We start from the raw sequence: 13,907 nt of genomic DNA on the forward strand, positions 1-13,907 counted from the left end.
CTAATAGGTTGTCTTGAAAAGTCTGATTTGACTCCCATTATTTGAGGATAACATCTTTTCCACAGAGTCCTTAGTATTACCAGAGATCACTGAACGATTTTTGCTGCTAAAAATGCTCTATCTTGCCACTGAAATGTAGCATTCTGGCAGTACACTTATTGTCTTAAGATAGTATCAGTAATCACAGAATTTTGAAACTTTAGTAACTTAAATGATTAGTTCTAGTTCAATCCTGATGCTTTATAGTTGTATAAAATTAAGTGACTCATCACCAGAAACACAGCTTATTAATGGCCAAGCTGAGACCAGAATCCAGGTCTCTCACTCCAGTGTCCTTCCCACTGTGCTGCATTCTCTCTATATGCTACATAAGCAGCTGTGACTTTCAATGCTTGTAAAGATAGAGGGCTGCAAAATGGAATGATGCACCAGAAGGATTTTTAATACTCCTCGATTTAGTCAGTGTTCCTGGAAATAGATAATAAAATGAGGGTAAAGGGTAAGAGCCCTGTCCTCCCTCTTCCTTAGAACTTCTTTTAAAATGAAGCAGGAAGTAACATATCTTCTAAATGAAGTAATTTCACAAGTTATTAAGCCATCCATGTACCATAAAACTTATAAGTGGGTCTTTTTTGGGGGTCAATAAAGTAGTCACTTGTTTCTGAGACCTTTAGTAGCTATTCTCTTTTATTTTTATTTGCTGGGCACATTGAACTTATCATGTGCTTTTTACTTTATCTTTTCTTCGTTGGGCTAAGCCTGGACCCATTACTACCACTAAAAATATTTGTTGAGTGCCAGTTTGTTCTAGGTGCATTGCTCTATACTAGATTAGTGCTGGACTCCAACAGATCCCTTTTATCCACGCATTCTCATATACAGAGGAGTTTTAAGGATTTCCTGCATGTTATAAATATTTTGCCCCTTTTCCTTGCTATGACTTCAGTTTTGACATTGAAAAATTATTACTGAAGAAATGAATATGTGTTTATATTCAGTAGTTGGTACAGCTAAAATTTAGATCTAAAACCAGTTAAAGAAATATGTGAATAGATATGTGTTATTCCATAAACTTTGTTAGAAGCATTTTATTACTACTGAATCTATTTTAAAGTTTGGTTAAAAAAAATTTCATAGAAGCTCTTGTTCTTAAAACGATATTAATATCAAAATGAATACTTATTAGTATTCATTTTAGGGCTTGGTAGGTCTTTAGCATGCAGGATAATGTTTAACAAAATGCATTCTAAATTTTTTTGTTAAAATGACTCACTTTTTAGATTCTTGGGGGAAGGCCTCAATCTGGTTTATCTGACCTCAGTTCACATATATCCTACTTATTTCATACAGTTGGTTTTTAAAATAAGTATTCTAATATAGTACATAGTCTGTTCAAATTTGATTAGGAAAAATATTAACCAACAGATTTACCTAAAAATAGCCAAAGAGTTTTCAAGAGTGGATTATAGATAAAACAAACTAATTGTTTAAATTGGGTGATGAGAACAGGGGCTTCATTAAGCTGTCCTTACCACTTTTGTATATGTTATAATTTTCATAATAAAAAAAATCACTTTCTTTAATCATCAAATAAATTGTTATAGTAATTATTTAAATGATAACCCACAATGTATAAATTCAAGCTGTTGATAGTTACTGTCATTTCTCAATTTTGTGAGAGATAAAGCCACCTCTTCACTGGTCACCCACATAAAAGTGTTCTCTTTTAAATGTCTGTATCATTTCATTTTTGCCTCTTCTAGCACTTCCTATCTTGAACTGCTGTTACAAAATATATATGTTTATGTGTCTAGCTTTTTTATATAGATTGTAAAATTTTTATTTGTTTTATTATTTTTTAAATTTATTTATTTATTTTGAGAGAGAGAGAAAGAGAGTGTGAGTCCGGGAGGGACAGAGAGAGAGAGAGAGAGAGAGAGAGAGAGAGAGAGGGAGCCCGACAATCCCAAGAAGGCTCAGCACTGTTGGTACAGAGCCCAACACCAGAGTTGAACTCACAAACCATGAGATCATGACCTGAGCCAAAATCAAGTGTCAGAAGCTTAACTGACTGAGCCTCTCAGGTGCCAGATTGTAACATTTTTAAAGACAGAAACTATGTATCTGATAACTTTCACTTCTCCCAACAACCCTACATAGTTTTATGCATTTATTAAATATTCCATAAATATTTGTTGAACAAACAAAAGAATGACTCAGGTGGGAGTTATTTTACAAATTAGTTTTAAAAACTGGCTTAATTCTAGATTGAACTATTTGACTTAAGAAATAAGATGTGGTATACATATTTACAGATATATGTATATACCCAAAATAGAATATTAGTGATCAAAAAGAATGAAATCTTGCCATTTTAAACAACGTGGATGGAACTAGAGTGTATTATGCTAAGCGAAATAAGTCAAAGAAAGACAAATATGATTTCATGCATATGAAATTTAAGAAACAGAACAGATGAACATAGGGAAAGAGAAAGAAAAATAAGATAAAAACAGAGAGGGAAGCAAACCGTAAGAAACTCTTAAAAACAGAGAACAAACCGACGGTTGCTGGAGGAGAGGTGGGTAGGGGGATGGGCTAAATGGGTTGATGGGCATTAAGGAGCGCTTTTTGATATGAGCACTGGGGGTTGTATATAAGTGATGGAAATTGCACTATTAACTAACTTGAATTTAAATTTTAAAAAATAGTACATAAAAAAGGAAAAAGAAATGATAGGATTTTTCCTCATGGTCTTTGTAATAAACAGTATATATTTTTATATTCAACTTTAAGGCTCTTGCTGAAGAGGCCAGTGAAGATGAACTTCCCTCTGATGTTGATTTGAATGACCCATACTTTGCCGAAGAAATTACAAAAATAGGTAAGCCAGCCCATAGTTGAGTTCTTAATTAGAATTTAAAGAAGAAAGGTGACATAGGTAGAAACAGTATAAATGACTCGTTCTCTTAAATTCCTAGAATTTTGTAGTTCTTTTAGTGGCTGTATGTACGTCTGTCCTTTGTGGTATAAACATCTATCCAGTTATAAAGGGTCAGCATGTGAGTAATTTCATTATAGAAGGCTTTTGGTGATGTTAATTTAATGGTTTACTAGGGATCAGTCGCTATTGGAAATTTCCTTGTAGACAGATTGACTATAAAAGGATGAGGGGAAAGGAAGTCATCTTCTCTGCTTTCACTGCTTTTTTATGACACATCTACTCTAGGTCTTTACAAAGGCTGTGAAAAAGTGAAAGTGTGAAATAACTTTGTTTCTGTGGATGTATGGATAAATTCCTTTTAATTTTTACATGGTGTAGTATGAAAGCTTTACTGCTCAAATATACAAAAACATCTGTTTCATTTTATCCATTTTTACATTTATCCTGCTTCATCACTGTAGATGAAAGCCAGCTTCCTCCCCTTTTACCTTGGATCACTGAACTATCTGGTGTTTGATTTCCTATATCCAAGGAGCTTTATTTCCATTGCGTATGCACTGCTCATTCTTTCCCGAATGCTTTCATTTGTACCTTTTTGGTATGTATAAATGTGTGTGGAAAGGTTCAAACCATACATAGACGAGTCAGCGCAGAGACTACTGTAGGCATTTTCCATTTGTTCTCATGCATTTTGCATTTTTCCTAATTGGAATACCACACACAAGAACTGCAAAAGGCTTGTTCCTGGAGCAACTCCAAGCCGGCATTGTAAAGAGTAGGATTTTATGAAGTTTCCCTGCTTCTTGTCCCTGGTGACTAGTGGGCCAGAGTAGTTCTCAACAGGAAAGTCAAAATTGCTCAAAATTATTTCCTGGTTGTTATAGCCTTTTAGCATGGACATTTTATTGATGAAAAAGAGATCAAGATGAATAAAGTCTATTATAGGATGTCAGAGTCTTAGGAATTGGAAAAGGAAATGGAAACTTAGCATATTCTGCTTTTTATCATACCTGAGCGGTCATTTCTAGAACTTGATGGATTTTAGCCTTATACTCTATTTTCAGAAAACCAGGTTTATAATGGAGAAATGCAAAGCATTATAGTTTCCTTGTTCTCATTCCAAAGTGCTTCATTAGGCATATATAGTCTGGTCAGATTGTAGAACTCAGGGCAGGATTCAAAGAGTAAGTCAAATTGTTTGATGGCTTGTGGTGGCTTCTGTCTTAGAATCAGCACATGTAAATTGTGAATAAGCTTTTTCTAACGGTAGTAGCAGAAGATCCAAGGAGAAGTATGGATAAAATTTGTTTGCTTTCAATTACTTTTGCTTTCAGAATATATCCTAAGAGTAATTATTTATGTCTGGGTTGAAGTTGTTTCATTAAAGGAAAAAGAAAAATAGAAAGGCTGAGAATTATTTTTTTACATAAATTTTAGGATGAAAAAATGGTATCTTGCCATGTTTGTTTATTCTATTGATAAATACTACCTCCTAGGTGCTGGATATTCTGCTAGGCTAGAGATATAGCAGTAATAATACAAGCAAGGTTACATTTCTTGGGAAGTCTGTAGTATTAAGGAAGACATGCTAAACAAGTAAACATGTAAGAATATTACAAGAATATGGTCAGTGTTTTAAAGGAAATAGGGTAAAGACAGTACCTAGGTGGCTCTGTCAGTTAAGTGTCTGACTCTTGATTTTGGCTCAGGTCATGATCTCATGGTTTGTGGGTTCAAGCTCCCCTCAGGGGGCTCTGCACTTACAGCACAAAGCCTGCTTGGGATTTTCTCTTCCTCTCTGTCTGCTCCTTCCCTGTTCTTTCTCTCTCTCTCCCTCTCAAATAAACTTAAAAAAAATTTTTTTAAGCTTTATTTATTTCTGAGCAGGAGACAGTGTGAGCAGGGGAGGAACAGAGAGGGAGACATAGAATTCGAAGTAGGCTCCAAGCTCTAAGCTGTCAGCACAGAGCCTGACACAGGGCTAGAACTCACTAACTGTGAGATCATGACCTGAGCTGAAGTCAGATGCTCAACTAACCGAGCCACCCAGATGCCCCTCAAATAAATAAACTTTAAAGAAAATAGGGTAATATAGAGGATAAAACTTGGAGGAAGTAAGAGTGGCTTACTTTAGACACAGGAGAGGCAGAAAAGGCTTTTCTAAAGTGGTGACATTTAGCTAAGACCTGTAGAATAAGAAGGAGTCAAGCATAAAGAGCATTGCAAACAAGGGAAAGTAGGTAGAAAGGCTATGAGGTAAGAAAGAACTTGTGTTGAAAGACCCAATGTGGCTGGAAAGTGGTCAGAGGAGTTTGATATGAGACCCGGCTGGGTGGGACACAGGATCCTACATGGCCTTGTGTCATGGCAAAACATTTGGAGTTACTCTCCTGACAGCAGGAAGTCACTGAAAGGTCTTTAAACAAGAACATGACATGATCTGGTGTGTATTCTGGTCTGTGAAGAGAACAGACTGAAGAAAAGGCATTGGTGTGAGCTGGGAGACCAGGCTTTTCAAGAGGCGATGTTGGTTTAGATAGCATGCCAGTAATGGAATTGGAAGGAGAAAAGTAAATGGAATTCTAGATATATTTTGGACATACAGTTGTGGTCTTACTTACGTAAGGAAGAAATTTAGCATAACTCTAGATTTTTGGTTTGAATCTCTAGAAGAATGTTCTTCCATTTACTGAGTTAGGAAGGAATGTAGGAACAGTAGGTTTGGGTGAGAAGGTCAATAGGTCCATTTTGGGTATAATTACTTTGAGATATATTAGGTTATATTTATAAAGGAGTCTGGGTGATCAGCTGAGAAGTCAGTGCAGATATAAACTTAGGAACCAGTAGCATATAAATAGTATTTCAAACCATGGACCTTGAAGTTAAAAGCATTGGTAAGAGAAGAGGATTCAGGATTGGGCTCTGAGGTTGGGGAAAGCTTACACAAGGTACTATGACTCTGTCATACTGGATAAGGTACTACTTGAAGCTAGGGAGAAAGCTGAAAAAACTGAGAAGGAGCAGCTGTGGAATAGGAGGAAAAGCATTAGTATTTGGAAGGGTGTATAGTTCAAGCCCCATGGTTGAGCAGGACAGAGACATTTTAAGCCAGATGGACTTGGATACATTTATAACACCTTTGCCCTTGGCAATCCCATACAGCTAAACTTACATACTCTTCAAAATATGGAGGAATTGAGTTCATTGATTAATGCCAGACTTGGTGTTTGGCTTGGGTTAGAAGCCAGTGTGAGTACTAGAAATCTTTTCTCACTTTTCCTTCTGTTTTTCTCTTACACTATAAACTTGCTATCTTTTTTCTATTTTGTTTCCAAACTTGATACCAAATCAGAGTTTCAAAAACATAATGTATTTCTAGAATGAGCTAAAAGTTTTTTTCTTAGAAGTGAAATATACTTGACTTTCAAACAACATGGGTGTAACTGTGAATCCACTTATATGTGTATTTTTTTCATAAATGTATAGTACTATAAATGTATTTTCCTTATGATTTTCTTAAAATTTTTCTTTTCTCTGGCTTATTTTATTGTAAAATTATAATATGCAGTAGGTACAAATATACAAAATATGTGTTAATCTATGTTATTGGTAAGGTCTCTGATTGACAGTAGCCTATTAGTAGTTAAGTTTTATAGAAGTCAAAAGGTATGGGGTGCCTGAGTGGCTCATTTGGTTAAGTGTCCAACTTCAGCTCAGGTCATGATCTCATGGTTTGTGAGTTCGAGCCCCACATAGGGCTCTTTGCTGACAGCTCAGAGCCTGGAGCTTGCTTCAGATTCTGTGTCCCTCTCTCTCTGCCCCTCCCTTGCTTGTGCTCTGTTTTTCTCTGTCTCTCAAAAATAAATAAAACATTAAAAAATATTGTTTAAGGGTATATATCGGTTTTCAACCATTGGGGGACAGGGGAGTTGGGGGGGTCAGTGCCCCTAACCTCTGTGTTGTTCAAGAGTCTACTGTATTGGAGAAATTTGTCTGTTGCTGTCTAATTGTGTAAACTCTTTAATAAGATTTTATTTTTGAATAAGTAGTGAAATAAAGGACATCACATGTAAATATGCCCTATTAAAACACATCCTTTGTCTTGACAACCTAAATATTTGATAAACAATAAACCACCATGAAAATCTAATAATACAGATACATACTTGATTCATTCAAGCAGTAAGATGAGTACTTATATCCTACTGCTTGCATATGTTGGCTTATAATTTAAAAATGCTTTTATATGCACTCTGTCTTCTAATCCAGACTTGAGCCCACTTTATAGATGAGTAAGTTGAAACTCAAAAAACAGAGTTGAATTGCCCAGAGGCCAGTGGTAAATGGTAAATGGTAGAACTTGAGTCTTAATGGGCTCCCTTTACTTTTTGTAACCCTACAAGTATGTTGTGAAGACCAAAGCCAGAGCCAGGACCCATGTGTATAAGAGGTGGATATAGGGAATTGCTGGATTTCCAAGCAAAGCCAGAATGCCCACGTCCAGAGGATGATTAACAGACTGTATCTGTTAATCTTGGAACTTGCTACAAAAACAGTGAATTGCAAGGGGGCTTTATCACTCCTGTGTGGTCAGTACTGAGACCACATTTGCCCTCCAGTGAATTTTTTAACTATTCTCCTAAGTACTCAGCTAAACCCTCTGGAGGAAGTATTTTATGAGAACACTTCTCAGACATTACAAGTAATGGAATATGAAATTTCCTTTACAGATATTCCTTTTACAGGTCAATTGTTTTGCAACAAATCATTTTCCATAGATGTATTCTGTTACATTTTTTTTTTGCTTAAAGAGATAGTAGCCTCAGTAAGGATTGTTTAGATTTATTTTTTTAAGCTGTTAACATCTGATTTTGAATCTCTGTCAATGTATCAGGATCATCCATATGTACTTTCCGCAGCAGTCCCAGTACATGTGGTTTCTTACCATTTCAGAACGGGACTTTCATTTCCCTAGTACTCTTATCTAACTTAGGTCTGAAAACTTTCCAAGGAGGGCAAAAAACCATTTTGTTTTGTTTTGTTTTTAATTGAGATGCACTCTCTTAATATGATCCTGTTAACAGTGCAACAGTGCAGAAAGGATCTCTGCACATTATTTATCTTCTGACTAAACGGTTCAGGCCAACAGAGTAAATTCTTTGTGGGCAAATAAATTTTCATCATGCTAAAATTGGGTATCATTTTTAGCCCTGACCATTTTGGAGATTCTTTTTTCCTCCTTTGCTACAATCTTTCTTCCGAGTTTATTTTTATGAGTTTTCACCAGATTGTTATAAAATCTGTAACAGTTCATTGTGAGTTCTTTGAAATCATTTCCCACAGTTGTATATGAAGATCTTTATCTCCTTTATATATTAATCATATACAGCCTGTCTTTTTCCTGCCATGGAACGATCTTCTGTGTACATCACTTGTCCATTCACTTCAAAAGGAACTCTTGCCTTGAGAACATAAGAGCAGAGGTAAACTTAAGGTGTGGAAGTCAGACCCTAGAAAGTAGAACCCTGATGATGTTTATATATAGATAGATAGATACACATACTTCAGAATAGAGAAAATGTTACAGTCTGAAAGTAGACACATCATATCCTGGACAACATTTGAGATAGGAACAGTAAGGATCTTCACTTTAGGAAGAAAGGCTGTCCACAAGTTCTTCTTCCTGCAAGTATAGACAGATGCCTTGGTAGCACTGAGGGGTGAACCCAAGTAGCACTTTTATGCTGGCATTTTCTCTCAGCTGCGTATGGCTGCACGAGTACAGCAGGGACTTCATGCGCATGGAACAGTTTCTAAAGCCTCTCTCTCCTTTAGGCTTTGCTTTTCCTGTTATCCCATTAGCTGCAGTTATTGAACCATGCTATATACATTTTACTTTACTATTTCAAAACAAAATGCATTTTTAAATTTTTACTCATATTTTCAAGAGACAGCAGGAGCGGGGAAGGGGCAGAGAGGGAGACACAGAATCCAAAGTAGGCTCCAAGTTGTCAGCACTGAGGCCAATGCAGCAATGAACTTAGGCCCATGAACCATGAGATCATGACCCGAGCCAGAGTTGGACACCTAATTGACTGAGCCACCCAGGCGCCTCACAAAATGCAGTTTAAATGGAAAGAGTTGTTAGAAGGAGAATGACATTTGATGGTGAAGGAGTGTAGCTTAGTGATTAACAGTAGGGAGCCTGAGCTGGATTGCTCAGGTTTAAACCATGGTTCCTTCACTTACTAACCTTGAGAGAATTACTTAATCTCTCGTGCTTTGGTTTCCTCATCCACAGAATGAAGACTATAACAAATAATAGAATCTACCTCATAATATTGTTGAATAAAGTGAAGAGAATAGTGTTACTGCCTATCACAATAGTAAGTGCTATGTAAGCTTAGAAACTTTTGGTTTCTCTGCGTTGGAAGTACAGAACACAACTTAGCCAAAGAAGACTGTGTTCAGCAGTTCAGAGAAGGTTGGCATTGTGTGATAACACTCTAAAGTAACAGAACATGTCTTTGTAGATTCTGAACCATCTTACTCAGGACACTAGTGTTTCATACTTAAGCACCCTGACACCAATTCCCTTTGCATCCCTCCCACTCCAACAGACACAAAAAAGGAAGAAAAAATTCAGACATCAGCATGATCACCAAGGAGCCCAGGACATCTTATGTATGTGTAGTCAGACTGTCATAACAATAATAGGAAGCACTTTATAGCACTGTGTGTTAGGTATTAACTGACCTTTTCACATTTACTAATTTATTTAGTCCTCACAGTAACCCTATGAAGTAGGTACTATTTTTATAATCCCCATTTTACAGATAAGGACACAGGCCCAAACTGCCACAATGGAAGTGTGGTACAGCCAGAGTTTAAACCCAGGCCACTGCCCCAGACTCAAGTGCCTTTAATTGCTATGTATGACTACCTGTTCCTCAGGCCGAGAACATCTCCTCTGACATCTTGTGGTCTCCAGAAGTCCCTGAATCTCTAGAAATATAAGCAGGGTACCAAAGATCAGATCTGTCTTTAGAGAATGAGAGTTTTGTTAAATTTTACTGTGAAATTCTTAATGTAAAGGTGAATTTTTCATTTTCCAGATGAGTTTTTTATATACAGAGTTTTAAGAGTTTATATACTAAAATCACTTTTTTGTGTGTGTTATTTCTTCTTATTGTTCTTATGCTAAGAATATATTTCTTCTATTTAAGTTCAGAATTCTCTTAGGTGTTGTTCCCCCTCCCTTAATATTTAACTCTTTAATCCATCTGCATTATTTTCCTGTACATTATAAGATGATGCTGTAACTCAGTTTTTTCCCCAGAATAAAGCAAGTTGCCCAGTACTAGTTATTCAATAATTTTTCCAGGGATATATGGTGCTGCATTTTATTATATACAAGCCATACTATTCTGTTTTATGAATGGATGTTGAATTTTATCAAATGCATATTCTATATCTATTAAAAATGATCTTACGATTTTTCTTTTTCAGTTAATGATATAATCATACATTACTTTCAGAAGAAATTCCTTCTTTATAATATTCAGTCACCCCATTCAAATGTATTTATTTCATTCACACCCATAGTCATCACTTATTAATATTTTTTAACTGTCTTTAGTTTCTGTACATTTATTGATAAGATTATTCCTAGATATCTTGCATTTTTTTTAACAGAAGGTTACAAATAGTCTTACAATTTTCCCCCTTTCTGTGTTGGTTTGTTGTGCCAGGTATAAAAGAAAAGAAAAATTTAATGAAATCTACAAAAGATGCCACGTCTCCAGTGGAAGAAGCTGAAATAGAAAGACAAAAGGTAAAACATAATCATTGTTACATGCCTAGTGGATAATTGATATGTACAATTTAAAGGAACTTGTCTGTGTGAGTTTCTAGTGTCCCTAATAAAAAAATAACTTAAAAAATATAATATAAAAATAAAACATAAAATATAGCAATGACATTTATAATTAAGTTATAAAACACATAATTAAATATTTTAGCAGTATAGTTTTTAAGTACAGCCTTTTTACCAAACATTTTTCCAGCTAGTACAAAGTTGAAATTTATCTCAAACCTGAGGCATGTCCCTTTTTGATTAAGTGGAAAATAACTCATTATTAAAAATTCTTACTGTGGGGTGCCTGGGTGGCTCAGTTGGTTAAGCATCTGACTTTGGCTTAAGGCATGATCTTGCTGTTTGTGGGTTCAAGCCTACATCAGCCTCTGCGCTGACAGCTCAGAACTTGGAGCCTTTGGATTCTCTAGCTCCCTAGTTTGCTTGCTCTCTCTTTCAAAAATAAACAGTAAATTTTTTTTAATCCTTACTGTAACTAAAACCAAAAATACTGCTATTAAAACCTTGAAATACTATTGCCGTAAGTTTTAATTCAATCCAAATCTGTCCTATAATTCAGACTCTGTTTTTGTGTTGTCAAGTGCTGACTTCTTATTACATAAACAACATAATTTTTATGTATAAAATTAAAATCTTTCTTGAAAATGCAGTGACCCTTATGTTTCAGTGACTCCAAAGATCCATGGCACCGATTACTATGTATTTGTGTTGAGGTGGGAAATGGAGGCAGCAGTGTCCATATGACTGATGTGCTGTCACTGCCTGGGAGGGAGCCTGACTGCCCACCTGAACTCTGTACCATATGCATGTTCTCTGTCCTCCACTTACTGCACATAACAGTAATGCTCAGAGAGTAAAGGAGCACAAAGAAAATCTTTCTTTGGTGGGAAATGGCTTTTAAAAAGAAAGCCAACTGAAAGTGCCATTGAGGAAAGTGAAAGGAAATTAAAGCAATTTAAGTGGCACATAAGCTGGCAGCATACTCTGTATTTTCTCTAGTATACATGGTTGTTTACACAGTTCCTCAAGGTTCATGTTTAATCCCATGGATAGTAGAAAATGCCACTGCTTAATGAAAACAGACATATTAGATTTCAGAAGCAAATATTAAGACCCTGCCTTTATAGAAATGTATCAGTATTTAAAAAGTAAAGGTAAAAGAAGCAAAAGAAAGAAGAAATACCTTGCTGTTGAAGCACGTTTGGAAAGTGTAGTTTGTGTCACAAAATACCACGTTTGCTAGATTTAGTGTTGTTACTTAAAGAGACCAAAGTGAAAATGAAAAATATTTATTCAGGGGATTCGGGGACTCCTATAACCTATTAACCAGTTATAATAAGTGAAATATCTGGTTTTTAAACACAAACTTACCCTCCTCCCAGAATTCTTCTTCGTGATGTGTCTAAAATTTTTATCTTATGGCTCAACAAAGATCTTTGGGTTTCTTTATGAGTTTTGGTAATCCACAATCAGTTTATAGATGACAGATGTTGTCCCGGAGCATTAGTGACGGGGTTCTCTTTTCCTAGAGGGAATATCTGTGCCCCATACTTTTGCTTGGGACAAAAGAGCACTGTTGTATGTGTGATCTTTTTTTTTCCTCTCTACAGGCTGAAATGGCTCTGCTCATGATGGATGAGGAGGAGGAGAGCAAGAAACACTTCAATTACAATAAGATTGTAGAGCACCAGAATCTAAGCAAAAAGAAGAAAAAACTGCTGATGAAAAAGAAGGAATTATTAGAGGATGACTTTGAGGTAACCAGGGACAAAAGTCATTAGTCTCTTAAAGCTGGTATTGAATTTAAAGTCAGTGCTGGAGATGAGCACAGAACACAACCAGAGTGGGCCTGAGATGTCTTGAGAAGGGCCCACAGTAGCGCCAAAGCTACCATCCTTTAGTCCAGAACAGCCAGTTCATACCAGGGTGGGTCAAACCACTGTTTATTTAGTTGAGTACCAGGTGAAGTATTGGCTTGTCTTTTGGTAGCCCTATTGCACCAAAAATACATAGCTTTTAATGTTAGAATCACGTGCAGTGTGATGCTCACAGTGGGGAAAAATATGCATACTCAAGCTTGACTGAAATATAGCAGGTTCATGTCACATCTTATCACTGTGTACAATGCCCACTGCAGTAGGCCGTACCTTTTTCATTGCTATACCTCTTGTTTCTGTCACTTGCTCTTTTCCCTCTTTTTACTAATAAGTACTTATTCCTAATAGTCACACAGGCCCTATGTGTGAGTTTGATTGAGCCTGTACAAAAAAATCTATAAACAGCAGTCAGCAAATATTTAATGACTTCTAGGAGTAGGCCTTAAAACTCCATTGAAGATCTGTGGGAAACAGTTTTCTAATGAATCAGTATAAAATGCTCACATTTGTATTTTATATAATCTGCTCACTTCCATCATTTGGCCCCATTTTGGGCCTTCTGATTTACTAATTTAATTATTTGTCTTTCTTTTGTATTTGCAGGTAAATGTTAAGGATGCACGGTTTCAGGCAATGTATACTTCCCACTTGTTCAATCTGGATCCTTCAGATCCTAATTTTAAGAAAACAAAAGCTATGGAAAAAATCCTTGAGGAGAAAGCCCGGCAGAGAGAACAAAAAGAACAAGAACTTACTCAGGCAATAAAGAAAAAAGAGAGTGAAATTCAAAAGGAATCACAAAAGAGGTCCATTGATCCTGCCTTGTCAATGTTGATTAAATCTGTAAAAAACAAAACAGAGCAGTTTCAAGCAAGAAAAAAACAAAAAGTCAAATAGGTGTTTCTTTTTGGATTAAGAATGTGTTCTCCTAAAGTGTACTGAAGTGATAGAGGGAATATTTATTAGGAACAAAGCTATCTTTCAAGAATATGAATAAAATACAGTTGTAAAGTTTCTCCCACTATATAGCAGTTTGACTTACTTGTGGATGATTGACAGATTTGTTATGTGTATTTCCACAGATTAATCATAATTAATTTAATTAAACTGAAATATAAGATTTACAAAATGTTTGTATTTTATGAAATTGGGTCATACTAATAGTAAATTACTCTTGGCCTAATTTTTTTAAAAGATTGCTTACAATTCT

The 13,907-nt window shown here is 35.8% G+C and overlaps 1 protein-coding gene across 1 annotated transcript in view; it reads left to right on the plus strand.

The window, feature by feature from the left end:
• ESF1 (ESF1 nucleolar pre-rRNA processing protein homolog) overlaps positions 1-13,721 on the plus strand; it is a 63,555-nt gene extending 49,834 nt beyond the window's left edge. Inside the window, exons 11-14 of the mRNA XM_029917470.1 lie at positions 2,797-2,884; positions 10,696-10,778; positions 12,431-12,577; positions 13,301-13,721. Coding sequence (XP_029773330.1) covers positions 2,797-2,884; positions 10,696-10,778; positions 12,431-12,577; positions 13,301-13,594 — 612 coding nt within the window. The 3' untranslated portion in view covers positions 13,595-13,721. The remainder of the gene's footprint in view (positions 1-2,796; positions 2,885-10,695; positions 10,779-12,430; positions 12,578-13,300) is intronic.
• The last annotated feature ends 186 nt before the right edge of the window (positions 13,722-13,907 follow it).

Source organism: Suricata suricatta, chromosome 12 (genome assembly GCF_006229205.1).
Source record: "Suricata suricatta isolate VVHF042 chromosome 12, meerkat_22Aug2017_6uvM2_HiC, whole genome shotgun sequence".
NCBI lineage: Eukaryota > Metazoa > Chordata > Mammalia > Carnivora > Herpestidae > Suricata > Suricata suricatta.